General features: G+C 37.6%; 1 protein-coding gene across 2 annotated transcripts; it reads left to right on the top strand.

The window, feature by feature from the left end:
* Positions 1 to 2,950: 2,950 nt before the first annotated feature.
* CEP43 (centrosomal protein 43) lies at positions 2,951 to 27,695 on the top strand. 2 transcript variants are annotated; one of them, XM_042025111.1, is made up of 12 exons: positions 2,951 to 3,244; positions 11,785 to 11,838; positions 13,673 to 13,727; positions 14,372 to 14,460; positions 16,402 to 16,536; positions 18,941 to 19,024; positions 20,498 to 20,715; positions 22,652 to 22,761; positions 23,340 to 23,408; positions 24,146 to 24,185; positions 24,828 to 24,921; positions 25,384 to 27,695. In XM_042025111.1, the coding sequence occupies exons 1-12, from the start codon at positions 3,155 to 3,157 to the stop codon at positions 25,456 to 25,458; spliced, it is 1,113 nt and encodes a 370-aa protein (XP_041881045.1). In that variant the 5' UTR covers positions 2,951 to 3,154; the 3' UTR covers positions 25,459 to 27,695. The 2 variants fall into 2 exon arrangements, with proteins under 2 accessions (XP_041881045.1, XP_041881046.1); XM_042025112.1 differs by lacking the exons at positions 11,785 to 11,838; positions 13,673 to 13,727; positions 14,372 to 14,460 and having other exon boundaries at positions 2,952 to 3,244.
* The last annotated feature ends 66 nt before the right edge of the window (positions 27,696 to 27,761 follow it).

Raw genomic sequence — 27,761 nt, forward strand, 5'->3', positions numbered from 1 at the left:
TTTAAACAGATTAATTGCAGTCTTTGTAATAAGGTCTTTGTTCAAAGTCTCAGTTTTATTAACTGGTAAAAAAATTTAATTATGTTTATGCATTTACATGGTAAGAAGGAGGATGAGGCAAAACTAATCTCTTTGCCTACCTTTCTGTGGAAACATGAAAATGTGCTGGATGGAATGAATGATCCATCTGTTGTTGTCTAAGAGGTATCAAAAGTTTCAGAAATTTTCTTGAAGAGTTAAAAATAGAGAAGCTCTCCAGATCCTTATAATCAGCGCGGCTCGTCCTGCCGCTGAGGACATCAGGGCTCCATCTGCCCATTGTCACTGCCCATTAAGTCAGTAGATAAGCACACAGAGTTGTTCTCTCAGACTGATTTTATCTTTGCAGACTAGGGGTGAAAAGAGTGGGCTGTACTGCACGTACGCTCCAGCCTGCAGGGTCATGTGCTCCAATGCTAATCCTGTTTGAGGTGCAGTAGGAATTTGCTCTGAGGCTGCCAAATTACCGCTTTGCACTTGGTGAAAACTAAGCCAAATGACAAGTTTCCCATTAGAGTGGTTACAAAGAGAGATCCAAAGCTACTCTGAAACAGTGTAGGCCTTTAAAATATTAGGACAAAGAAGCCACATTTTTATGTTACAATATCATAAAATAGTGCATGTTAATGGAGGCTGTTATTAAAAAGAATGTCTGTGAAATACGGAAAGATAAACAATGGACAGCTACATTGGATAATCATCTCCTTACGATTTTCTGTTTAGTGTTTATCTGTCTACTATGATCTTTTGTTTCTCTATTGACTTTTATCTCCTGATTGCTGCCTGTTAGCACTCATGATGCTATGAAAAAATGAGGAAATGTCAGGATATTTGAAAAGTTTCTTTTAGATTTCATGAAAATTACATTCTCCTCAGAAAATTCTGAACAAATGTGGTAGTATCCTAGATTTCTATATGTTTATATGTTGAAATGTGTGGCCTGAAAAAAAAAACGATGCAAAATGAGTTGAAACACTTCAAAAGAATACACTTCTCCAGCTTTCAGCAGTTTATGTTAGGATTTAAAAATCAAGATAGAGACTTTCAAATTTTGTCTCCCTGACACTATGCATTGTTTTGCTTTGATTATTCCCATTGCACAAATAAAACAAACAAATCCAGCTAGACTTTATTCTTAAAAATGCGGTAAGGAAACATTTACAGCACTATGAGCAGATGTACACATTTCGGAACGTGTATATTCTCATGTCCTAATTTTAAGTCAATAGACTTGGTCCATGGATGATTTTGAAAGTTTAAATTTGATTTAAATTGTGTTAAGAGCATGTAGTTATGTGTTTCTATGATTTCCACAGTTAGACTTGGGAATTACATGCATTCAGAATGGCAACATTTCATTCAAACTTGAGACAGTTTGAGTACATTGCAATAGGACACTGGACTGTGCTTTGCTGCCCTCAAGCTGGTAGATATTTAGCTGTATAACAGTCTGGTATTTTGCAGAGCTCAGAAAGGGTTATCTGTAGAACGGATTCAAAATATTATGTATGTATTTGAAAGCTGGAAGGCACTGTTAGTGAAATGCTGAAATGAATCTTACAAATTATAAACTACCTGCTATGTCTACTGATTTTTCTTCCTTTGTTCCACCTTTCCTTTAACTCTATCAAATATTTTTTCAAGTGGTTTCTGTTTTTCTATTAAGTTTGGAAATCTAGTGGACAAATAAAAATAACTGTAATACCAGACATTATGGTTCTCCATTTACTATTTGTTTATGTTTCTGACACGGTTTTGAAAAATTAAATGGAAAGAATTGTTGTCTTAAGTGCTTAAGTACAGTGTTGTGGGTTTAACACAGGTTTGTACTGAAGTGAAAGACTGCTAATGTTTCCAAGCTTCAGGACTTCAGAATGCAACACAATATTCTTTGGGCAGCTGTGGGAATGAATGGGCATGGGGCTCCAGCAGTATCTCCCATGTGTTCAGCAGCAGTGGGGTGGAATGATGGACACCTGTCCTCACAGGCTTGGCCGAGTCTTTAGAGCATCCCTGAACAGTCGGTGCATATGTTTTTAAATCAGCTTCCAGAACGCCCTGCGTTGCCCCAGAGCTGTACATGCTCCCTTGGAGCATTCCTAACTTACAAAATTACTTGTCATATATTGGACTTCACGAAAAATAATAAGCAGTTCAGCGTGGAAAAAATGCCACGTAGTGCTGCAGAATAAGCATTACAATTTATAAAGCTTTATACTTTTTGTTTTGAGGAGCAACAACGAACATGCTTGTTACGAAACAAGGGCTCCAGGAGCCCCTTTTGGTGCTGTGCAGCGCCAGGTGCCCTTGTGGGCAGCAGAGCAGCCCGGAGCCCACTGCTGCCCTGGGGTAGCTGCCCCCCTCAGAAGCTGCTGGAGCGAGCGTGGCCCTGGAACGGGGGCTGTTCACTCCTTCAGCCCGAATACAGAGCAGCTGCAGCTGCCAGGTGTAGGAGAGGGGGGCTTGAGAGTGTTGTCCAAGCGCTTCTTGAACTTTGACCGGCTTGGTGCTGTGACCACTTTCCTGAGGAACACTAGGGTGCCTCTTCCAGTGTCCAGCCACTCTCTGGATGAAAACATTTTCCTAATATCTAACCTAAACCGCCCGTGACTCAGCTTCATGCCATTCCTTTGGGTTCTGTCACTGATCACCACAGAGAGATCGCTGCGTGCCTCTGCTTCCCTCACGAGGAAGTTGTAGACTGTGATGAGATCTCCCCTCAGTCTGCTCCAGGCCGAACAGACCAAATGAGCTCAGCCGCTCCTCGAATGGTTCCTTGGGTTCGAGCGTGGCGGGAGAAAGGGAGGGACAGGGAGGATCTGAGGGGCCGTTTGCGGGCGCGGTTCAGCCGTTACCGCCGCCCCCACTTTGAACTTCCCGCCCGCCGCCCGCGCTGTCCGTTCGCCGCCGCAGTTTCCAGGCTCAGCGTGCGGCAAAAGCGCCGGGTGGCCGCGGCTTCTCTGCGTCCGCTCTCGGGGCGGTGCTGAGGGCGGTCACCGGCCCGGTCCGCCGCGTTCCCTCGGGTCTGCTCTAGGCTGGTGCCTCCGGCGGCGGCGAATCTGCCGGGCCGGTCCCGCCGCTAGCGCGGTTTGGGCGGTTGTCAGGGAGAAGCAAGATGGCGGCCGCGGCGGCGGAGGAGGACACGGAGCTGCGGGACCTGCTGGTGCAGACGCTGGAGAGCAGCGGGGTGCTCAATAAGATTAAGGTGGGCGAAGAAGAGCCTCCCGCCGGCGGGGAGCGTTCGTTGGCGCTGACGGCGGCTCGCGGCCCTTCGGAGTGTGGGAGGACTGAGGCTTCCCGAGCTTCGTCCCTTCTCACTCCCGCTTCCAGCCGGTGTCCCCGGCTGGGGCGCTCCCTCGGCGTCGCGGCCTGGCGGTGGCGCCTGCTTTCTCCGTGGTATTCCCCGGCCGCTCGTGGTGGAGCTGGTACGAGGGCCCGGGGCCTGACCGTCGCACTGCCCCGCGGCCGCGGGAATTCGGGATCCCCCGGCGGGCAGAGGGAAGGGAGTGCGGGGCCGCCGCAGGGAGCCCGGCCCCGGCTGTGCGCGTTCGCCCTCGCAGGTACCGTGTGGCCGCAAGAGCTCCCTTGCTGCCGCCAAACTGGCTGGAAGCGATGGGCAGCCGGGCGGTGCGGGACGGAATGGGTAAAGTTAACCCCTGCTTCGATACGGAAAGCCCTTACTGAAAGTTTCAAGCGGGAGTTATTGTGGGTCGCTATTTAAGCACTTGTTCTTCTTGAGTGTGGGTTGCTTCAGCTGTGCCTTGAAGGCTTGCTAACTCTGGAAGCTGTCTGGGGATGCCGCCTGCTTACAGGGAACAAATAATGCTATGTTAAGAAAATATACTGAAGATAGTGGAGTGCACGTTACTTCTGAGTCTATGGTGCAGCCTGAGCTTGTGCCAGAAAGAGTAGGAAAATTGGTTCCATGGATTCTTGTTCAAGTTAAAAAGTTCCCAGCAATAATTATTGTGCATAACAGAGATCAACACAGGTATGGAAGCCTAAAAATAAATGCGTTTCCTTCAAGGCTAGAGGAGACATGAAGTGTAGCTTTCAGGTCAAGGATGGGGGTGTTTATCCACAGTGCTCTAAGTCTCCACAGGTGGATGGATGGTCACTGCTGATATTTCAAGAACAGTTCAACAACTGAAGTGGTTTATGGAAGTGAGAGCATCTTTGTGTGCGTACTTTCAAGTCTACTGCATTTTGAACTAGTCATACTTTTCAGCAAAATAATATTCAAAACCATGTTGTTCATCCCTTTCAAATGGATGATCCTTATATAAGTTCTGTAAGTGAATGAAGGTTCTCTCTCATAGAACTGTGTTCTGAGTAGCGAGACCTTTTTCTAATAGATGTCAGACAGGCCTTTTGGGCCACCTGTTAGCCACTCACATACTGTTAAACAATGCAAGTATGGTGATAATAAAATTGTAATTAAAAAAGGAATGATAAGGCAATTGGGTCACACTGAGCTAATGAACTGTTGTTTCTTAATTCCCGCCTTTGTGTAGTATGTAAATTTTCATACTATGGTTGCCAGTCCATTGAGTTTTGTGTAAATACATTTGTTGTAGTTCACTATTCTATAATGCTTAAAGTGTGTGATATCCAATATTGTGTAAGGTGTCATTAAGGCAAATGACGTAGAAAAATACAAACTGCAGCCTCCTTGCCCCGGAGTATGTCTCTCTTTAATACAAGGCATTAATGTTTAATAACTGGGATGCTTATGGCTAAGGGTGTTGACCAGAGGAATTCATGGTGGGTTTTTTTTCTTAGCTGTAAACCTTAATTGGCATGTGAGTTTGATGACTGTTGATTGGTAGTGTTAATGACTTACAGAATTTGGTCTACTATTACATGACAAAAAGCCCATTGCTGGAAGAATTAAGGTTGAACAAGCCTTCTTAAACTGTCATCTTTTAATTTAAATTAGATTATACCACTCACTAAAGGAGTTGCAGTTACCCTTTAATTAAAATTAATTAAACATAGTTTTGTTCAATAGTGTTTATCTATTGTGTGTCAATATTTTTTTTATTATGTGTTAGAACTGAACATTTACGTGTTATCCAAACCATTGCTTATTTTATACTTTAGAATGACCATTTTTCAAGATGGATGAGGCCAGAAAGCTATAATAATGTATTTGTGATTTATTGAAGTAGCTACATTAAGGAGAAAAATATGTAGTCAATGTATAGCTGCATTGGTATGAAGCACTATAGATAAAGACATCTCTGGAAGGATTAGAATTCAAGGGGAATTATTTTAGTGGATGGAATGTATCGGACTGTCACACATTTTGTAACATAATGAGAGTAATTTTTAGAAAGAAACTTAGTGTCATAATTTAGTTCTCTAATAAAACATGATTTTATAATGGGTTGCAGTTTATTAGTTTATTCTTATTTTGAGATTAATTTCTTGGGTACATTGTTGATGTAAATTACTTAGCTGAAAAAATGTTACTTATATGACATTTAAAAAATTTTTTCATGATTTTTGTATTTGTCTTAAAGTTTGAGCACTGGAGTAATTAATAAAGTAATATTGTGAAAACTGGAAGTTGTATAAATGTGTTTGCTGCTTGCATTTGAGGATTTCCTGTATTCTCTAAGCTGCAATATGTGTGTGTGTGTATATATATATATATATATATACACACACACATATATGTATATAGTACAGATGTATACTAGATATAGTTTGTTAATCATTGGAATTAGTCTGATGAATAAGACAGCTTTCTAATAAATTCTGTAAACACATCTATAACTGTAGATATTTGTACTTAAGTGAAAATTATCACTGTTTCTGTGTGTACAAATAGGGGTGTTCTGTCTTGAAGAGAATGTGATCTTTCTCCTAGGGAAGCTGTCGTCATCTGAGCAAGAGGAGCCATTATGCTTCTTGTGTGTTTGTTTGTTATCTTGTTTTGTATTGGTTTATATCTTTTAATCTCTTCTTTTGGAATAATTTAAGTTTATATTACCTGAATTTTGCATCTTCTCTGGAATTTGCTGTTGCTACAGTTATGTGAGGGGGGTTAGCATTCCTAATGTCATATGCATAGTAAAGCTTTTGGCCAGCTAGTATTGCTAATTTCTTACTAATTTGCTTCAAAACCTAGACAGCTGAGGTATGGGCAAATGATGTGATGTTAGAGAGGATAAAAGTACTAGTTTTTAATATGAGCTGTTAACTGCATGTGCACAGGTCAGTTAAAATTGTCCTGTTTGCTTTTGCATCTTCAATCCATGTACTAGAATGAACAATGCTTTTAAATGTCTTAGAATTATTAACTGTCACAATGAGCATGCTGGGCACTACAGTGTAAGCTCCCGTTTTCTGCGTGTTGTGATGTGTTGTTTGTTTTAAAGCAGTTCATACCAGAAAATCAACTTATTTCTTGGATTCACGCAGAATCTTTTTTTTTTTATGCAACATTTATTTCTTTTTAGTTTTATAAGTCAAATATAACAGTTTTTAATTGTTTCAAATTAACTTAAATTCAATATTTAAATGTCAATATGGTCCTCATTATATTCTCATAGAGGAGTCTAAATATGACTGGTTCCACTCCTAGTCCCAGACTTCATTTGTGCAGGTATGTGCACAATCAATCCTTTATGTCACTTAGCCAAGATTTCAAAGTTTAGCAGGCCGAGGGGGAGAGTATACCCACCGAATGCTCAAGAATGAGAACCTTTACAGATTTTGCAGATGGAGATGACAGGGAGGGTACTAGTGACTAATATTGGTAGAGAAATTGCTGGTTATGGTTTGGCACCAGCCTTGGATTTGTGATGCATATAGACTGGTATAGGTTTTTTTCGCGGTGCTCACAGAAGTTTAGCCTGGGTTGATCACCAGCAGTTAAAACAGCTCAATGTTCTGCCATTTCTCTTTCCAGGGTAGTGCTTCTGCTCTGTATCTACCAAGGTGTATGACAGTTCTTTTGGCATTAGGAAGTGGAGATGCTGAGAGTTGTGCAGAAAGGTGCCCATGTGCCACTGAATTTTACATATTCAAGAGATTGTTTATGCTTGGACACCCATGGGGCTGTTCCACAGCACTACTCAGATGGCAATTACACATCCCTGTGCTTTGCCTGGAAGATCTCTGAGCATTATCCTGCAAAATCTTATGCATTACTTCAGTTATTTCACTGCCCTAAACACGAATGTAACCACACCATCCATTGATGCACATCTTGATAATGATTTGTGAGTGCAAGCTTGCAGGAGATTTTGTACCTCCAGCTGGCCCATTGCAGGTGTCTGAAGTAAGTGTTTGACACTTGCTGAACTTGCCTACCCCTTGTTTCTTAGGGAATACACAAAGTAGCCTGTACTGGCTTCAAAAACTATGTTCAGCTGCTGAAGTGGGTTGAGACAGGTAGTACCATATGCATTTGGCAGGCTGAAATTTATATTATGGTTTCTGCTAATGGATCTTGGATGAAAAAAAATCCCAGGACTTGCTTTGCAAAAGCTGCAGAACTCTAAGGGTTTGTAGAAATGTTGAGAGATGCATGAAGCAGACAGCAAGGCTCTGTTAGCTAGCAGACAATGTCATACTCAACTATGCAATAGATGCAAAGCAGTTTATGAAGCTAAAGTGCCCACTTTTTTACCAGTATTCCACAGCATTTGGAGATCAGTGTTGGAAAACCATTCCTCATTCATATGAAATATTGCCCCAGGAATAGAAAGTATGAAGAGAGTTTGATAGGAAAAAAATTATTTTTATGAGATCTCTTTGGAAGGTGTTGGGATATTGGGATTGCAAGTGAATTGTGTAGCTGTACAAAGGAGACAGAATGCAAGGAATAAGCCATATCCAGAGTCTGTGCTTATTGTAAGAAATCATCTTGGTCACTGATGTGCCTACATGCTTTGAGGTGTAGAAATGAGTTTGAAGTTTTTTCCTGTTGGAAAACACTGTCTCAAGTTTTGTCTTAAGAAAGTCAGATCTCTTGTTTAAGTCCTGGATAAATATATTCCAGCACAATCAAGGACAAATACTACCAAAAAACCCCCCAGAAATTCCGTGGACATGCTAAGTATTATACATTTTGGGAGTCTGCAAGTAGGAGGTAGTTACAGGCTACAGGTCATCTTTCAGTCCTGAATGGTCTCTATCTTATCCTTTCACTTTTCATCCTGTATCTGCTATGTGAGCTGCTGTGGATGGCTTTACAAGCATACTACTCAATCAGACCAATAACCTTGTTAATGTAGGTGCTTGTTGTCTTCCTATTAAGGGCATATTTCCAAATTAGATAGGCATTTTTTTAGATGCCACCTAAAAAGTGTGTTTGGCGAGCTCTTGAGATAGTAAGAACTGTTACCCCTTTTCCAGGGAACTGCAGATTGAAGGAGCTGTTTTCCTGGACAGTACTTAAGATATGTGTACAACGGTCTCTATCTAGAACAGGGTAAACTTACCCAGGTCCTAAAGAGGAGTACTACAGTTCAGTGCAGAAAAGATGCTTTTTTCATAGACTGCAATTTCTGATTTGTAGTACAGCACTCAGTAATAAACAGTGTTGTCTGATAGGTGTAAATGCCTGGAAGGAAAAGGGGAAATGTGGTTTTGTTTCAAAACACTGACCCATACATTTCTCTAACACAGACAGTATTTGTCATATACAATGTTAGCCTTAGTTGTTTTAGCTAAGTTCAGTGAAACCAAATTGCTGTTTCATTGACATGAGCTCTTGCCTGATAAAACTACTTAGGGATAGAAGAGAATGGGTGTCTTTCACAGTCTGAGAAAGAAGTCTGTAGGCTTGATGGATGTAAAAGTCATAGACACTTACTCATCAACATCTGTCTCTGTTGACATAATCCTATTTTATTGAAGACTTAGAAAGAATATGGGTGGGGAATTTGAATATCAAGCTTTGGTCTGCTTTACTACTAGATGGTGTATAAAATTCTCCATGTTGTGTTTGGATTACGTTGAAAACTGCTAGGAGAATGAGGCAGTGTGGAATAGGGAAATGTGGAAAATGACAAGATCTGATTGTAACAATGTATGAAACACAGAGTGGGCTGGTGCCAAAGGGTACTGGGGCAAAGACAAATGCAAACCATTCATACTCATTAAAAACAAAAGAAGTGTAAGAAGAACACTGTAAATGGATTAATCTGTGTAGTTATATAAACCTTCAAATCTGCTGGTGGGAGCAAATTGCTGTGGCCATACTTAATGATAGTGATCTCAGACTCTGGTGTTCAAATTCTCTGTGACTGGCTTCAGGTCTTGAAAAGCCTATATGACATTGTCCATCCTACTGGTGTAGTATGATTCATCTTTTAGTAGGGTGATTACTCCTCTGGCCTCAGCTTTGTTATTGTTGCTTTTTATGTTCTTCTGCATGAAGTTGAGAATTACTGCTTTAACCTCACACAAATTCTGGTGTAAGGTTCTCTGTCTAAATTTATTGAGATGATACTTTGAGAATCTTTTGCTATGATCTGAGCAGTACCGACCTCAAAATATGACAGTCAGTATGTTGTTGTAGTAGTGTAAACTTTCCTTGGGATAGTACAGGAAAGTGTTACTTCAAACATTGGGATGCTCACAGGATTGGAGGGTCGGTTGTGGGACTGTCTATCTGTGGAAAGGCTTTAGGGTGGTATTCTAGATAATGCAGGTAAGCTAAAGGGAGATGTAAATACCAGTGGTATTGTCTTCTGGTGATCAGCTCCTGACCTTAATTGGGCACTAAAATAAATAAAGGTGAACCAGCTATTCACAGGGAATGGTAACATCTGGGAGAAATTGACCATGTGTCATTAAATGAATAAGAAGAGGAAGAAAAGCTCCTCTATTAGTAATTAAAAGCCGTTGGATTGAATCTAGAGGAGTGAAGCAGACAAACAATCACAGTTAAGTGAAAAAAAAAAAAAAAAGACAGTTGTGATACTGTCCCAGAATCTCAAAAGAGGTCAGACTCTGGATTAGCTGATGTACTGGCAGCTACTTTCAGACAACTTTATTCTCCAGTCCCATGATCCAGACCTCTAGGGGGATTTGCCATTACTCACATTCATTCATTTATTGACTGGTGTGTTTTATTTTGAACAGTTGCAATAGCCAGTCAGGAATGCTTTGGTATTTTTATTATCCTCTTATGCAAATACATTTGGTTTCTGTGGCGTAAGTGATAAAGCCTTGCAACCGTTTCAGGTTTATCTTAGTGACATAAGACTAAATAAACAAGTTATTAGCTGTTGGTTGCAAAGTTAAATGAAAACTGATTTGGTAAGAAAAATATTTAGGTTAATGGGGTGTGTAAAAGGTCTTACTGATTTACAACTGTACCGCAACACTTGAAAGAAGGTAAGAATAATAAATAAATTAGCTGCTTATAAAAGGATTTTCTGATTGAATGCTGTATCCCAGCAACTGAAAAAATGTGATTGCATTGTCAGTATGACCATTGCATATAATTATTGTAAGCATTTTACTCTTCTTTTGGTGAGAAATTCTTTTAGCTTTTTTGCATTATTTTTTGTCCTTCAAAAAGGTGTCCAAACAGGGGGTTCCTTAAAAAGAAAGTGTTTGTTTTTCCCATGAAAGGTGTTTGGGGTTTTTTTTTGTTTGGTTGTTTTTTGGGTGGGTTTTTTTTATTTGGTTGGTTTGGTTTTGATGTTTGGGGTTTTTTTTTGTTTTGTTGGGTTTGGGTTTTTTTTGCTTTGTTGGGGCTGTTTTGGGTGGGCAGTTACTTTCGGTTTTATTTTTTTGATGGGAGGGAACAGTTACTTCATGTTTAGTACCTCTTGTAATATATATGAGAAAGTCCAGACATTCTTCATATTGGTCTTATTATTAGTGTTGGAAATAAATCTTTGTTTTAAATTCTGCTATTTTTTTCTGTTGAGAAAACTTTAGTATACTGTCTTTTATAGTTTATTACTGCAGTGTTATCTACTGATTTACTTCAAAATGTCAGATTAAGAGTTGATTAAAGTGGCAAACTACTTCATCACATGTATGTTATCCATTTGGCACGTTCAGTGGAAAAAGTAGAACTGTAGTGCTTACGAAAATTTTTTAAAAGTAGGCAAGGCTTAAGCTTCAATAATCAAAGTAGTCCTTAGAAGAATTCTGATTCTTTATAATAATGTATTTAGAATTGGGTAGGTAAAACATTACTACCAGGTGTATTTGAATGACTGATCTTGTTCTTTTCCTTGAGAAGTTCTGGGGTTTTGAGTGTACTCTGACAAGAAATCATAGGAATTTGTATATCTTAATGTTTAGTTTTTTAATGGGTTATTATGACCTATTTGTTCATATTTCCTGAATGAATTGCAAATGAAGGGTAGGTGTTTTGAAGCTGCCTGAGAGAGATGGATGTTTAACTCTTGGCAGAAACTAATAAGAGATAACGTAGGTACTTTGGAATCTTTTTATGTACAAAGAAAAGGAGATAATGTAGGTACTTTGGAATCTTTTTATGTACAAAGAAATAATTTTGGAAGTCTTGTAGCAAATTGTGCTGCCCCCTGCCTTGTTCTCAGACTGGAAACTGTTATTTCTCTGCCTGAAGTCACATTGCCTGTAATCTTAAGTGTTTTAATTGCACTGATAGAGATTACAGTCCATGCCAAGTTGCTTGAGGAGAAACAAATAGCTGTAAAGCTACGTGCTAGCTCTTTGCATCTTATGTGCATAGGCAAAACAGTGCTTGTAGAAATGCTATGTTTTTTTTTAATTTGGCAGGCAGAGTTACGAGCAGCTGTGTTTTTGGCATTAGAAGAACAAGAGAAAGTGGAGGTAAGAGAACCTTAAAAAATAAATCAGAAAGAAAAAATATCCTTCATGTAGAATTAAATATAATAGCTTTAATACTTTCTGTTTGTGAAATGTAGCAAGATAAAAAGATGTATTTCTGCATAAGAACACGATGCATTAAGAACACAAAACAGGACTATCAGGGTGTTTCCTGATGTTTAAAACCAGGAATTGTTAAATAGCCTTTTGATATTATAATTTTAAGTGTCTGTCTCAGCTAGGTTTATATGGCTTCTGTCCAGTTGACCAGAATAACAAAATATTTTCTCCATCAAATACATCTGCTAAAAAAGATACCTACTTGACTGATCGAGATTTTGTCAAATCAGAATAATGTCTTTTGAAATTGAAAATATTATACTGGGGTTTTTTGACAAGTGCATTGTGAAAGCAGTTTAATGCAGTAAAATGCCAAGTGTGCTAATGCTTATGGTATTTCCCATAAGGATGTTGTAGACTTGCTTCAGGGTAATTTGCTTTAACACTTAAGGATGAACTCTTAATTAAGAGATGGACTATGTACTGATACTTTGGCAATATAATAGTATTAAGGGAATGGGATACTATCATGATTGCATAACAGTACTGCTGTGGTATAGAGATACCAGTTTTGTGACCTCTTCTACTGCCAGCTTTGCTCTGTCATTGTATTTTCTAGAACTAGGGAGTAGAGAATGCTGTATGTCCAGCCTCTCTGCTTCAAAAGGAGAGGAGTGAAAAACTCTTTTATTCCTCTACTGGTTCAGTGGTTGTGCTTTTTCTGGGAAAATGCTTAACTGAAACAGACAATATTGGGATGTTAGTAAGGAGGGGAAGTAGGTATTCTATGATATGCGATTCCATATTCTAGAAATTTAACAAAAGATCATTGAGGAAGGCATGATGGAAGGGTGATATGGAAGAACAGTACCATCTCTTTATGGGAAGCTTCAGCATATTAGCACCCAGAGAACAACCTCCCATGCTACCTGGAGAGTTTTGCTGCGGTACATTTCAGCTCACCATTTCTCAAAAAGCTTACACGTATCATGATATTTTAAATTTATACTGTAGACACTGGTGATACATTAATACTTACCACTACTCTGAATTCTTAAATATTAAGCAAGATTTCCTTTTTTCAGGTAGCACTTTCTTCTGTGTTAGCATTTGCAACTGTAGTGATAAATACCTATAACTGATCCTTTTCTTACCCAGGATATTGATTCCATCTTAAAAATGGCATTTAGAATTTGTTTTGAAAAATCCCAGAACGATTTTGACAAACCCAGACATGGCATATTGATTTATTTCTGTTTAAAAATTGAAGAGGGCAAATCTAACAAGGGAGAAAAAAACATTTTCATTATTTCTTTGAAGGTCTTTTAATTAATAGAAGATTAGTATTGATTTGTGTACTAGTAATTAGTATGGTCCACACTTCATCTGGAAGATTTGTAAATTTCCATTTTTTAAAAGGTTGGACTGAATTGCCTTAAACTTTGCACTATATTAGAGGAGCAGCTTGGGAAGTTAACTACTTAGCTTACCTCTTCAGTCATTAGATTAAAAAAAAAAAATCAGTATGCTATTAAGAATTTTGGTGAAATTACTTTAGCTCCGAAACAAATTTAATTTGCCTAAATAAATTTATTGCTACGTAGCTTTTACTTGTAGTTGTAGAATTAATACAAAGGTAGATTTTTAAGAAGTGAATTACATAGGCAGGGCATCATTGCGGAGCAGAGTAGACCAAAACACTATCTTGCTGTGGTTTTCAGTTTCTTGCTAGCATGTAGATGACATTAATTACTGTTTGGTTTTTGCTTTTTGACAGAATAAAGCACCTCTGGTAAATGAAAGCTTGAAAAGTTTTTTAGGTACAAAGGATGGTAAGTTCTTTGTTCAGTATATACTTCTCAAGGTAATAAAAAGAGGAGACAAAGGATTAAATCTTTGAATCTTATTAACAGTACAGTCTCCATGAAATTAAGTATGCTTTTGTTTCTTTCAGGTGTCCTAATTACTACTCATTCAGAATAGAATTAAGTCTATAATTTTTAAAGTTAATATCGCTGAAGTTGCAATAAAAGCCTTAGTTTTTGACTAAGGTGATTAATGCATTGAAATTAATATTTCATGATGACTTACGGTTGTGCTACCTCAGAGACATTCTAGACCAATAGAAAGAGTAACCAGTGAAAACTAGGAGTAGAGGTCCAGGAGTGAATGGACATATATGACAAATGTCAAAGCGATGTTTTTAAAACAGCTGAATAGTTTAAAAAAATATGCTGCACATGAATTTTGTAAGCAATCTGTATGCTCTTGCAGTATTACTGGCTAAAATGATTTTGATACAACATCCGAGTTCGAAATTAGAGAGTTGGTATACAAACTTGCTATGAGGTGGTAGTTCGCTCAATGTCTAAACTATGTCCATACTGGAGCCATGTGTGCTGGTGTTAATGTTAAATCTTTGACATAAGATATTTTTATAACTGGTGTATTTTAAGTCTTCTCATTTTCTTTTTAGGTCGCTTGGTAGCAGGTCTTGTTGCAGAATTTCTACGATTTTTCAATCTTGATTTTACTTTAGCTGTTTTTCAGCCTGAATCAAGCACAGTAAGATATACTGGTTTTGTTTGTATGCTATGCTCACTGTTTGAAGTGCATGGCAATGAATGCAGAAGCTATGGCAGATTTGTTTAAACCACTTACTTGTGTCTATTAAAAATAATTTTTTTAATGCTTTGTCTGTAAAAGGTACCTAGTGTCATAAAGACACATTTTTCAGGAAAGTGGGCTAATATGACTATTTCTTTTTATCAAAATCAATGCTAGATAATAATTTAATTTTCAATTAACAAGCTGATAATTTTTGTGGGATCATACAATAGTATACAAATCCTGCATACTCCTGCAACATTTTGCCACTAACTTTACTATGTCATAATATTAAGTTGGTATTGTTACATGAAAATTAAAATAATGTCAGTCAGCTACTTTGAGAGAAATTTCAGTGACACAAAGGACTTAGTACAGATATACTTGACAAAAAGTGATTGAATAGAATAGTTCAGTGGGGAGGGAAATACAGTGATCACATGGCACAACTGATTGCTTTAAGGCTTTAGATACTGAATTAGAGGGTTTTCATCATGTTTGTCCCTTTGTCTCTTTTTATGATATAAAGGTTTTAATAACAATTTTGGGTTTAAAGCAGTTTCATTTCATGGCAGAATTTTTCATTACATCTCAAGTACTTTTTTTTTCTTGAAGTCAGTTTAAATATTTAATATTATAAAAATCCAGTTTTTTCAAATCGATCAATTAGTTGACTTCTATTTCTCAGAACTTCATGTTTCTTTTTAGGGGCTTATTCAAAGAAAATCCCATACAACTGTGTTCTTTGCCAAATATCCTTAGCTAAATTAGCTGATTTATTACCAGAACACATCTGTACAAAGATTCATGTTCATGCTACCAAATAGAAACAAAACCAGCCACGCTTTGTGTTGTGTTGCCGCTCACTCTGGGGAGCAATGCTTCATTTGCACTGTAAAGGCATCTCATGCTCTTTGAAACACCCCCTTCTGTTTTCCAATAAGTGTGTCCATTTCACCTATTGCAGTGCATAAAGGAAATTTGGCCAAAGTTAAGTAAGCTGGCCAAGACTGCTGTGTATAGTGCTGAGAGGTTTGACTTTGTCTTTCTCTACTAGCTCCTGGCTCTGAGCAGTTTCTTGTACTGTCTCTTTAGTCACTGTTTCAGTGTGTTTCACTAGTGGTGGCTCACTTCAGTATTTGCTTGACCAGTGTTCTGATAGGAAGTGTCACTATATGATCATAAGAGATAAGATAAACTGGTGCCCTTTGCAGTTTTGCCATCTGGGGTTGTGCTAACCAACCTGGGTTTGCTGTAGCGTTCTGCTTCTCCTATAGTGTGAAGTTGAGTTTGAGAAAGTGTTGTTGGGGTTTTTTGGATGATACCAAATTGCTTTCATCCCTTTTTCTGTCCAAACCCCTGTTGTTTTTAAAGTGGAACAGGGACCGAAACTAAGTGTTGACCTATGCAAATGTAGTTCCATATGCACAGGAATGGCAACTCCCCATCATCCATGAATTTGCTGGAACCAGTGGCTGGGTGTCATTGGATCCACTCTTAAATGTAATAGGCTAAAGTAACTTGGCCATATAAATTCTTAAATCCCAAAGTGTGCTAATGATGGCTTCTTGCATATTTAAAACAACTTTGCATGATCTGTGACAAGTTCAGGTACAGATCAGAAGTAAATTATGCAATAGATGGTATCTAAAAGAGGTGTAGATGTGGCTCTTAGGGACATGGTGTAGTGGTGGACTTGATGATCTTAAGGGTCTTTTCTAACCTGAGTGATTCTATGATTTTATTACTTTAGTCCACAAGGAACAAGAAGTCATAAATAATCACTGTTTAGTCAAAATAGAGCTGTGTTAAATAAGACTTTTTTATATTACAAGATACATATTTTGTTTTCTGACAGTTATTTCTGTGTTGTGATTCTTTTTTTCTATTGTCCCCCAGCTAAATGGCCTTGATGGTCGAGAAAACTTAGCCCGAGATTTGGGAATTACAGAAGCAGAAGGTACTGTGGGTGGTCCCCTGTTGTTGGAGGTTGTTAGGAAGTGTCAGCAGAAAAAGATTCCAGGTGGTGGAGAAGTAAGTAATATTAACTTGGAATGTCTTTCTTTATAATTCTTTATTCATTTTTTTTCAGTGATGAAAAATAAACTGAAATTACAAACACTTGGCTATTGTTGTACTATTATAGTGTTTCAGGTCTTTATTATATTATGCCTTCAACTTATCAGAGAGATAAGAGATAACTTTATGATTATTACTTTTAATACCACCCTAGGGCTCTTTATTAATATTCTGCTACAACATAGTAGCACGGAGTGAATGTAGATAAATGACACATAACACTGTGTCACTTATTTTCTAATTTCTGGTGTGGTTTAATAACACTGTTATCTGTACCTGTTTTCCTTGGCATACTTCTAATTTTAATATGACCTGAAAAGACTCAAATGAGTTTTGTCAAAAGCCTTAAAGGTCTTCTGAAAACATATGTACTTAAAATTAAATATATCAAAGTATTGAACTGCTTCAAGGCAATGACAGTAGTATTTGAATGGAATAGATAATTAATATGTTGATTAAATGAATTAAACCCAACCAATAGCATTTGATTGTGACTTGAAAGAAAGTTCTCTACACCCAGGATGCATTCAGTGTTCAAAAGAAAGCTGAAGTTCAGAAGGAGTTGTCATAGACTTCTTAATAGCAATTTTCTGTCACACAGAAGGGGGTTTTCCTTGAGCCCTTGGTGTTTGATCAGTCTGGGAATGCCCCAGGAAAGCCAAGACCCTTGTGCCTGGCCAGTCTGTCCGTGTCCTGTTATGGGGACTCCAGTGAGCAGTCCACTGCATGGTAGGCTGTTCAGCTGACTTGCAGAGGCACACGTGCTGGCACTGTATCGGAGTCAAATCCCTTAGGACAATTTAGAAAGGGAGAGCCCCTCCTGGATCTCCTCACTCAGCTGAGCATGGTCTGTGCTGCTGGCAGCTGGTAGGAAGGACTTGCGCTGAATAGTTTACGGAGTAACACACTTGATTGATAATCACACTGATAAGAGAAAATTGTGACAGGCTGAGGTGTGAAGATTGTCAGTGATAACAACAGACTGAAAAAATGTATTTAAAGCAATATACAGACAAGCTCTAACCACCAATAAAAGCTAGCTCAAGATAATTGCTCAGCATGCATCGAATATGGTCCTTACCCAAAGGGCACCCCAGTAGTGGAGAAGACAGGTTCAGCTTGTCAGCTGATCCCAGAAGTTATGATGGAATCTTCCATAACTTCTCCCTGTTCTTAACTTTTATACTATTTCTTTACATTTAGTTGGAGCTTGAGTGACTGGTAGTCATACACACTTTTGTTAATGAATGGTGTAAAATTCTCTTGCTTCACTCTTTAAGAACAGTCAGTAAAATACAGAGCGCATGCTCAGTGAGGGGTGGTTGTACCTTGGAGGTGGGTAACTTTGGGATGGAGGTGTGCGTTGTTTCATTATCATCTGAGTAGAGTTTGCCACAGTTGCTGGTTCACAGCAGCAAGACAAGGTCTCCATCTGCCTTGGCTGACAGCTGCTCTGTGTTTTGCCAGTTACATGGTACCATCAAGTTGTTGTCCTTGCAAGGATTACTGCAGAGCCTGGATGCAGAGTCTTCACTCTGCTCCACCCTGTTTCATCCCTCTTAGAGTGTGCTTGGGGATGTGGGCTACCTGCTGTGTGGAATCATCGTGGAATGTATTTCATGCAGGCCAACTACGTTCCATCCAGGAAGTAGCAGCTGCATTTCATCCTGTGATTTCCATACTGTGTGTAACTACAACTTCCCAGTTTTCTCTAGTTCTTCTGTCAGTTGTCTTCCCACACATGGTGTCAGGGTTTGCAAACTGTGGGAGTGCAGATGGTAGCCTTATTTCTTGTTGGATGCAATTATCATAGAATCAGAGAATCACTGAAGTTGAAAGAGACCTTTAAGATCATCCAGTCCAAGCATCAGCATAGCACCATCACTGTAACCCCTAACCCACAGCACCCAGCACCAGATCCAGATGCCTCTTGAACACCTCCAAGGATGGTGACTCCACCACCCCTCTGGGCAACCTATTCCAGTGCCTGACCACTGTAACAATGAAACTTTTTTTTTTTCTAATACCTAATCTGAATTTCCCCTGTCTCATCTTAAGGCCATTTCCTCTAGACCTCTCACTGCAGGCATGGTAGAAGACACTGGTCCCCACCTCACTACAACCGTCCTGAGCCTCCTCTTGTTTATACTAACTCCCTCAACCGTTCCTCTTAGGACATGTTTCCTATCTCCTTCAGGAACCTTGTTGCCCTTCTCTGGACGTGCTCCAGCACCTCAATAGCTTTTCTAGTGTGAGGGGCCCAAAACTGAACGCAGTAGTTGAGATGCGACCTCACCAGTGCCAGTTATTACAAAATTAAATATATATTTTTAATAAGGGCTTATTTGAAACTTCTTAGGTGGCTCCAGTTCTAAGTGACAGCCAGTGCCCCACATCAAAATCATCTGATGGACGGTCAAGTGCACACTCTATACCAAATAAGGTAAGATTATATATAATGAAAAGCTTTGTAACATACATGAGATGAGTAAAAGAGAGAACTCCTATGAAACTGCAGATATGACAGCAGTCATGTAAATGATCTGCAATTTGAAAGTATTTGTTCCACTTCAGCAAAACTTTCATATATGTGATTCCAAGCAAAGACTAGCTGTTGTGCTTATACTTTGACATAGTAGCAGTTTGTTCCCTCAGGGCCCAGAACAGAAAAGTAGCTGTAGGTTCCCATTTATTGTAGTCAGGCTATTAAGCTTGTAATTTTCAAAAACAATTCTGTTCCTCTATGATAGGAAATTAAAGTCTTTTTATTACTACTACTTACAGGTTTAAGTACTTTTTCCTGCCCTCAAAAACTGAGCTATTTCCAGCAATTGAATGTTATTCTGTGACTGAGATAAAATAACCTTGGTGTGAAAAAGACCTACCAAGGTGATTTTAACTTTCATGGCCTTTAGTTTGAAAATTTTGCTTCAGCCTTCCAAATGAAAATTAACGACTGATAAAAAAAGTACTTCAGACAGTACAACCTACATATTGGCTATCTGGATTAAATAATACTTTTTGTTTTGTTTCAAAACTGTGCTGCTATTAGTTTGTAGAAAGGAAGCTAATGTAATAAATCTTTTACTGGCTTAATTTTAGTAAGTCTAGGAGAAAGTAAAAGTATCAGTACTCCTTGCTAGGTGGTAATAGAAAAACATTTTTCTTTCACTGCACCTTGATTATCTAGGTAAATTAGAGTATTGTTCTTTGGGCCAAAAAACCATGCTAAGTTACAGCTTGAGTTGTATGACTTGATGTTAAAGGTTGCACATGGAATTGTCCTTACATTGTAGACTGTAGGTGTGAGCCATAAGCATTAGAAAAAGACTAAAAGTTATGTACTTTTAAAATCTCACTATTGTCAGTTTTGGTTTTAGTATTTGAAGAGAGAATATATCAGTAACTGCAGTTTTCTTATGCTTATTACTTTAAAACCTGATACTATACTGCAGAGATTACCATTTAATATGGAACTTAGAGTAATTTTCATGGGTTTAAATTGATTTCTTTTGAAGGCAATGGCTGTAACTAGGAACCTTTGTTTGTTGATGTGTTGTGAAATAACATGAATAAAGCATAAGAATCAGTCTGTCTATAGATTTCTTTATTTGATAACCAGGATACTTTTAAATGGTTTGCTTTTATAATAGAAGTGATGTAGATAGCATAGCAATGCACAGGATGGAACAAAAGATTTTAATGGCAGCAACAATAAAGAACACTTTCTAAAGTAATGAAACAACTTTTTTCTGGTGTGATCCTTGATGATACTAATAAACTTATTAGTACTTCTCAGGAATTTGAGGTAATATTTTAAAAAGTGATGCTAGGTGTATGTAATGTGTTGGGCATTTATGTATACACTTAGAGTATTATGTGACATGAGTACTTACTCCATTCTTTATCTTTCAAGGCTGCTGACAAGATTCAGAGTGATACAAGTGTCTCATCAGGGGAAGCAAGCAAAAGAAGTATTCATTTTCTGCCTAATGAAGCAAAACTAGATCCTCAACTAGAAAACAAAGACTTGAATACCAAAGAAAAAAGTGATCCAGTTATGGATGAAGATGATGTAGAGGGAGATTCTTTCTTTGATGACCCTATACCCAAACCAGAAAGAACTTACGGCTGGTAGGTAACATAGATGTTCTACTTAATATGTGGTTTATTTTATCTTCTGTATGCTTGCAGGCCTTTGAGAGCTATTTGTTACTTGATTATTTGCAATTGTGTTTAGATCTGTAACATTTTGTTTCTGAAGTATTCATTTCTCTGATTCTGTTCTATTCCATGATTCTGTTCTATTCTATGCACAGTGTCCTCTGGGATCTCTTGGATGTAATATGAGTAGAGAAACCTGTGTCACTTTAAGGTGCATCATTTAGGGTATCTAATATCCTCAGCCTGTTTCTTGGGTGGAGTGAACATGTATGAGGCACAGACATCAGCATTTCTTCTTGCAACAGAGCTGCAGTGGTGATCTATACTAAAGGAAGTGGACAGTGACAGGGATAGTGCATTAAATACTTGTACGGCTTTGTAAGGAATACAAAAACCACTTTAAACTGGCTTCATAGGCTGTAATAATAAGGAAGTTTTCTTACAGATGAGGGTTTCCTCTTCACGTTGCGACACCTTTTGTGTGCAGTTCTGTGTTTTCAGTGACTTCTGTGTATGTCAATTTTGCAGATGCATCCAAAGCACGTGTTTTATTGTTCATCTGTGGAATCTGATGACTGAAAAATGCCATTTGAAACAAGAACTAGTGACTGAACTGTGCAGCAGCTTTGTTACAAAGCTGAAAAACCTATCTTTGTGTTACCATGTTGAGTTACCTTGAAGCTTAGCTTAGATAGCACTATATTGAGAAATGCTGCAGGATCACTTCATGGTGTTCTTTTGCTGTGCTCAAGTAATAGAGAATTGCTCCAGCTTAGCAGACATTAAGAAGAGGTTGCAGAATCATTTGTAAGTCAATACAATTAGTATTTTGTAGCACATAGTGTTATTGTGATGCAGCTATTACAGTAATACCCCATAATAAGGTTTGCTGAATATGTTAACAACAAATGAGCTAGAATCTATTTGTAGCTGAGCTGTGTGTGCTGAATCGTTCATTTTTACCTTCCTGGCAACTCTTCTAGAGGGCAAAAAACCCCACATTCTTCAGGTGGAATTCCCTTTGTGGTATGTTGTGCTGGTGTACTCAAGTCCCAAGGGGTAAGTAAATAGGAGAGCTGCCAGCACTGCTTTCTTTGCAAAAAGGTAATTTCCTTATTGAAATCTTGCCTGTTCCTTTAAGATGGTTTCAGTGGAGAGAAAAGGAGCAAGGAGTTGCTAATGACAGTGTGAGAGATGATCGAGGGTCTCTAGGTCTCTGACCCATTGTTAAAAATTTTGAAGCATTTTAATGTGTGATGTTACACATGATATTTTGGTGGTCTAGATATAATGAATGATTCAAATTATGTCCATTATTAATAGGAATAGAATCAAAATAGTAAACAGTTCTGGCAATACTAAATGTGAAAATCTTGGTCTCTTTTAATTTGCATTTCTTCATCCTCTGCTTGTAAATAGAATTCGAACCAGGTAGTGGGCAAAGGAACTTTTAACATGCAATGAGTTCTGTCTTCCTATAACCGTGAACTGACTGCTCTTAGAATTAATAGCTTCATCAGATGTAATCTCTTTTAGATGTAAAACAAACTAAAGTACTGATTTATATCTGAATCTTTTTTCTTTTGGCTGCATTTACATGTGGGAATGATGAAAGGTCCCTAGACATAAATAGTGATGCTGATGATGGTACTCTGTCTGTGAGAGAAGACAGGCAGAAGTCTTTGCATGGGTGAGAATGTGACTTTCTCAGTGAATGTTGTGGTTGACACTTGTGCCAGTGAACTGCCTACTGCTTTTAAGGTTGCAGTGTGAATAGTCCTTTTCCCTTTCTCTTTTTTGCTTTAATACTGCTTTTCTAGTTTTATGACAATTTGATAACAGAAAATAAAACAATTATGCATATTTTACAGCTCTGTGGAGTACTTATTTATTTGGTTTTTTACAGGAAAACTGAGGCTAATAAAGGAGGAGGTCTAGCATCCCTTTCTGATGCACCACCTCTAAAAAGTGGGTTAAGCTCCCTGACTGGTGCACCTTTGCTAAAGGAGTCTGATAGTAAGTTTTCATATGTTTTTGTGGTTTGATGATTGTAGAAGGTATTTCTGTAATGAAATGAATAAGCTATACGTTCAGATGGAAATATAGAGTATGTGGCCCCCTTCTGGTTGTAATGTGCTTTACAGTAGTGCTTTCTTGGTGAGCAATGGCGCTGGTTTGGATATATTGTGCTACCACTGGGGCATTTTATGCTTTGGAGCATGAAATACTTATCTACATCCCTTTTTTTTGTGTGTATATAAAGCAGTGTATAATTCTACTGCTCAGTTTTAAACTGAAATTGGCTTACTCCTTTGTATCATCTTAAGTTATTTGTATCAGTTCTTTAGAGGTATTTGCTTTCATGTTGTAAATCCCTGAGTAGTGGGAGATTATCCCTGTTTACTCCTCAAGTTTTTGAATGTTATCAGAGTTCAACTCTGAAAATTTAATATGATACTGCTATACTATACTATAAAAGTACGTAAGGCTGTTATAAAAGAATAATTGTTACAAATGTTTGGTTGGTGTGTGTAAGTGGGATCTTATTGAAGAGTCACAAGTCAAATTTCAGATATAAGTGCTTTTGTTTACAGATTTGGATAGAAACTCTGTTTTGAAAGACCTGCGGTTGGTGAATGCAAAGCTGGGATCACTAGAATTAGGCAAGTAACTGCTAAACATGAGGAAGCTCTGATATTTTTGGTTGGCCAGAACTGATAAATTCTGGCCCAGCTTCTTAAAGGAATCTGAGAAACTCAAATACACATATTGAACTAAAATCTTCAGCTTTAACTTATGTCATTCTAGTTAACATATATTGTGAAGCTTAATGTAGTTAAGAGCAAGATGTGATCTAAAGAAATACAGAAAAGTGAAAACTGGTGTCTTATGGATTAATATTTTACACATGGAGCAAAAATTTGATTCATTCTGTACATGCATTTACTAGTATCAAGTGATGAATTTTGTTCTTGAGGTTTCTACAAAAAGAGCAGGTTTGTATTTTTGGTAAAAATAGCGCAATAAGTATTACTGCTTTTCAGTGGCATATTTATTTGCCTTCCACACCTTTGAAAGTTGCCTTGCTTTTGGTGCAATAAGAAGAAGGTGTGAAGGAAGAATTCTCTCAAGATATAGCTGCCAAGTATTTAAGTTTTGTATTCAGCAATGCAGCTAACGTCCTGAAAACATATGTTCAGTTTTGAAACCGTTTATGTTAATAATACTGAGATTAATTGATGACAAAGATAACTTGTCCTTCTAATCTGCATAAGTAATTTAAGCTACTCCCACTTTTTCTGGTCATCAAACCATGTATTTTAGTGCAGGAATAGATGGGGTTTTTTGTGTTTCCTGAAGAGAAAACTTGTTTGATTAATAGCTTTTAAACCTTATTTAGGAAATGGAGATGATGATGAATATGCTGATGACTTCAACAGGTAAGAGAAGGATGATACCCAGTAGGATAGTATTTTATGCACTATAAGCATATGCACTAGCATATTTGAATTGTTTCATAATATGTCAGACAGTCACTATCACTGGAATCTCTCAGTATTTCTGAACTGCTTTAAGCTTCAGTTTGCTATTTTAATACATTTACTTACAAGTTAAAAAAACAACCAAGCCAGGTCCCTTTTTGTATAGGGATAATGAATTCCTGAAAAACCTACTGCTAACTCTCGGATGATACTATTTTTTTTTGTGGAGGCGGTTTGAGGTTTATTTCTTTTTTTCTGAACCATGCACTTAATATTGTTTTAGCAATTAATGCAATTATAATAAAATCTGGAAAATAAAGCATCATGAGTAGTCAGTAATAAATATTTAATAGCCTTATGCTTATGATGTGGAGGTATTGGTGTTGTAAACTGCATGATCAAGGCCTAAGTATTTCTCAGTATTTACTATGGCTTCATATAGGCAGGAAGCCTTTAGTTGTTATGGGGTTTTAAGTAACTTCACATCTAACTTGCTAGAAAGTGAAATTCCAATCAAATGTCAGGTATGAAGTAAATGTCATACGTGGATGTTTGATAAGGAAGTCTTATTTCTGTGCTTATGGTTTTCTTTCTTCTTAGTACAAGTCATCGCTCAGAAAAAAGCGACATCAGTATCGGTGAAGAAATAGATGAACTTTCTGTGGGAACAGAAGAGTCAAATGCCAGTGATAAAGTATGATTATTTTAAAATTGTTGTTCTTTTTATTCTTCTGATCTTATCTTGACTTTGTTTCCAGCCTTCTGTGAAGTAATGTGCCATTATCCTAAGTTCCTAGGTTATATGTTAAGGTTGCATTATTTGTTATGTTCTGTGTTTTACACTTAGTATCTGTGCTAAGTTAGATGCTATACTGATTTTAAAAATCCCAACAAAACACAAACCCTGCAACAATTGTTCAGTAGTACAATTCACTGTGCCTTTCTAGGTGTGTAAAAAGTATTTGAAACTGGTTCATGCCCAACATATAAAGGTTTACCGCAGTATCTCAAGATCTGTCTGAATACCTCCCAAAGGATTGAGTAATCTCACTGAAAGCTTGAGGCCAAAAGGTATATGAAAGCATATGAAGGAATACATGACATAATACTTACTGTTTGTGTGATTTCTGAGTTTGCAATTTTATTTATTTTCCAGCTTGAAAGCATCACACAAGACCTTACCATTTCTCAGTTAAGCGACGTTGCAGATTATCTAGAAGATGTGGCGTAGAATTGGACAGCAAAAATCTTTCATTGTGCTCGACTAGAAGACTGCTGTGGACTATTAATTTCAGACAATCACCTTTTGCTGGAATGTCCACTCTCTATTTGTGCCTTGTGTTTCAAAAAGACTGTAGGTGAAGAAGGTTTTTAAATACTCTTAACAAGAACTAAATGAAATAGTGTGTTCCCATTTGAGTCTGATATCAGAATTACTTTCTTCATTTGGCTCAGCCAAACCTTTCACAGCAGGAGGTGGATTTTCCAAGCAGAATGTCCATTGCTGGCAGTGGACATAATAAAAACCAATTGACAAGAGAACATCGAGAAAGAGGCATGTGGCAACTTGCACTGTTATTTTAACAGTCAGATTTTTTTTTAAAGATAACCAAAGCAAGAACCTTCAAAGGTAGTGGTTCAACCCATACTTCTTTTAACACAATCTTGTCAAGTCAGCATGTAGTACATATTTATGGTAACTCTAGCCACAATACCTAATTCCTTCAGACTTACTTGAAACAGCTGTTTTACAGACTCTTCTGAAAGTTGGACTTTACCTTTTTTAAAGGCATATTAAACTGAGAGTATCTAAACTCTTAAATCTAAATTTAGCTGTATTTAGGAGCTAAATTTAGCACTAGTCTTAACTCAGAATATTCTTGTTTCAATATGTTTGTCAGACCATTGAAGTTAAGACCTAAGCTGTTTTTATATATGATAAATTCATCAATGTTATCTGTTGTTAAATCACGAAAAGTAATTTTGTAAGGATTCACAAATCAGTAACTAAATCTCATGGGGTTTTGTTAAGTTTTTAACAGTGTGTAATACTTAGTGGAGCTTTTATTATTGAGGGCTCTTCATGTGCTGTAAGATCACTTTCATTCTTGAAAATATTTTAAGTAAAAATGGGCGCCAAAAAATGAAACTACTGAACTTCTGCTTTTCAAATTCTGACTGCTGTACAAAGTTAAATGCAAATATTTTAAAATACCGTACTGAAGACATTATGGACACTAAGTTCTAGCTAAGAGCAAATTCTTGTATTTTCATGATACTCTTGTGGAAGAGGGTCAGTCATGGAAAGGTTGAACAGTTCTTTAATGATACTGTTGCAAGTGGCGCTGCTGTAATGTGGAGGTCATGGACATTTGTAATACTGAAACAAAACTTCAAAATGTGCACTTTCTGAACATTGTGAACACATCTGGAAAATAGACATGTAAGTGAATATAAATAATTTAACTTTTTTTCTTTTTTTAGGCTTTGTAATTTTCTTGTTCAGGAACACTGTTGGCCTGTTGTCAGTAGTCACCACAGTGGAAGTAGCATGCTAAACTAAAGCCATTGGTTAAGCATATAAAGCTGCTACTGGCACTGGAAGATGACTTAAATATTTTTTTGCACTGGGCCAGCAGGCCTGGAGCAGTGCTGGGAAGTTAGGCTTGTACATTACATAAATGATTTGAGAGGAGACAGAAAAAGTGTGCCTTTTATTTATGTGCACCCCAAAAAAAGCCAGCAAAAAAGCATCAGAGTATTTAGTCATGGTGTTAACTTTTAACTTTGTGCCATATCGTAGCAGCTGAACACAGAGGAGAATTTTTTTCACCCCAAAAAGTCAATGTGCCATAACTTCAAATAGAAACAATGTTGTAACACATGATATAGCCTGTGTAAAAATTCATTTAAAGGTAGGGGAACATGTGCCTCAAGATACTGTGTATGGAAAAGTTTGGATTGGACTTTTTTATCCCTTTTTTCCTTTTTTTTTTTTTTTTTTTTTTTTGTTACAAAGAGCATCAGCATGTCTGAAGGAAATAAAATTCCACATGAATAGTTGTTCTCTGGCATTCATTTTTAAGGTCTACAGAATAATGCAGAGGCAGTGTTGTTTGCTTTCTTACATGCCTTGGGAAAACATGATGTTCCATTACCTGTTAGCTGTAGGATGTGTGGCAATTTATCATACCAAAAGAAACCAAAAGTTTATTAAAATATTTCTAATTGCATTTGAAGATGTGGCCTTTTCAATAACTAATTAGATATTTTAAGTGTTAACATGACTTGTGTTAACAGCCAAGTGTTGTTCTCTTACCTTGGGAGTTAATTGGAGACCTTGCACTTTGGCTCTAATTGAAGGAAATACCAAAAAGTGGCAAGTCTCTGTGCTGTTCCTCCTGTGAGCTTTTACTGAATTGTGTATAATAATTCAAATTGTAAAATAAAGCTATTGTGCTGGCTAAATTGTGTTTTGAGACTTGTTGAACCAGAAATCTTAACATTTAGGTAAATTGAGAAAGCTCTGTGGGA

This window comes from Corvus kubaryi, unplaced genomic scaffold (genome assembly GCF_017639235.1).
Source record: "Corvus kubaryi isolate FWS band 111438036 unplaced genomic scaffold, C.kubaryi_AGA036_p1.0 37266, whole genome shotgun sequence".
Taxonomy (NCBI): Eukaryota; Metazoa; Chordata; class Aves; order Passeriformes; family Corvidae; genus Corvus; species Corvus kubaryi.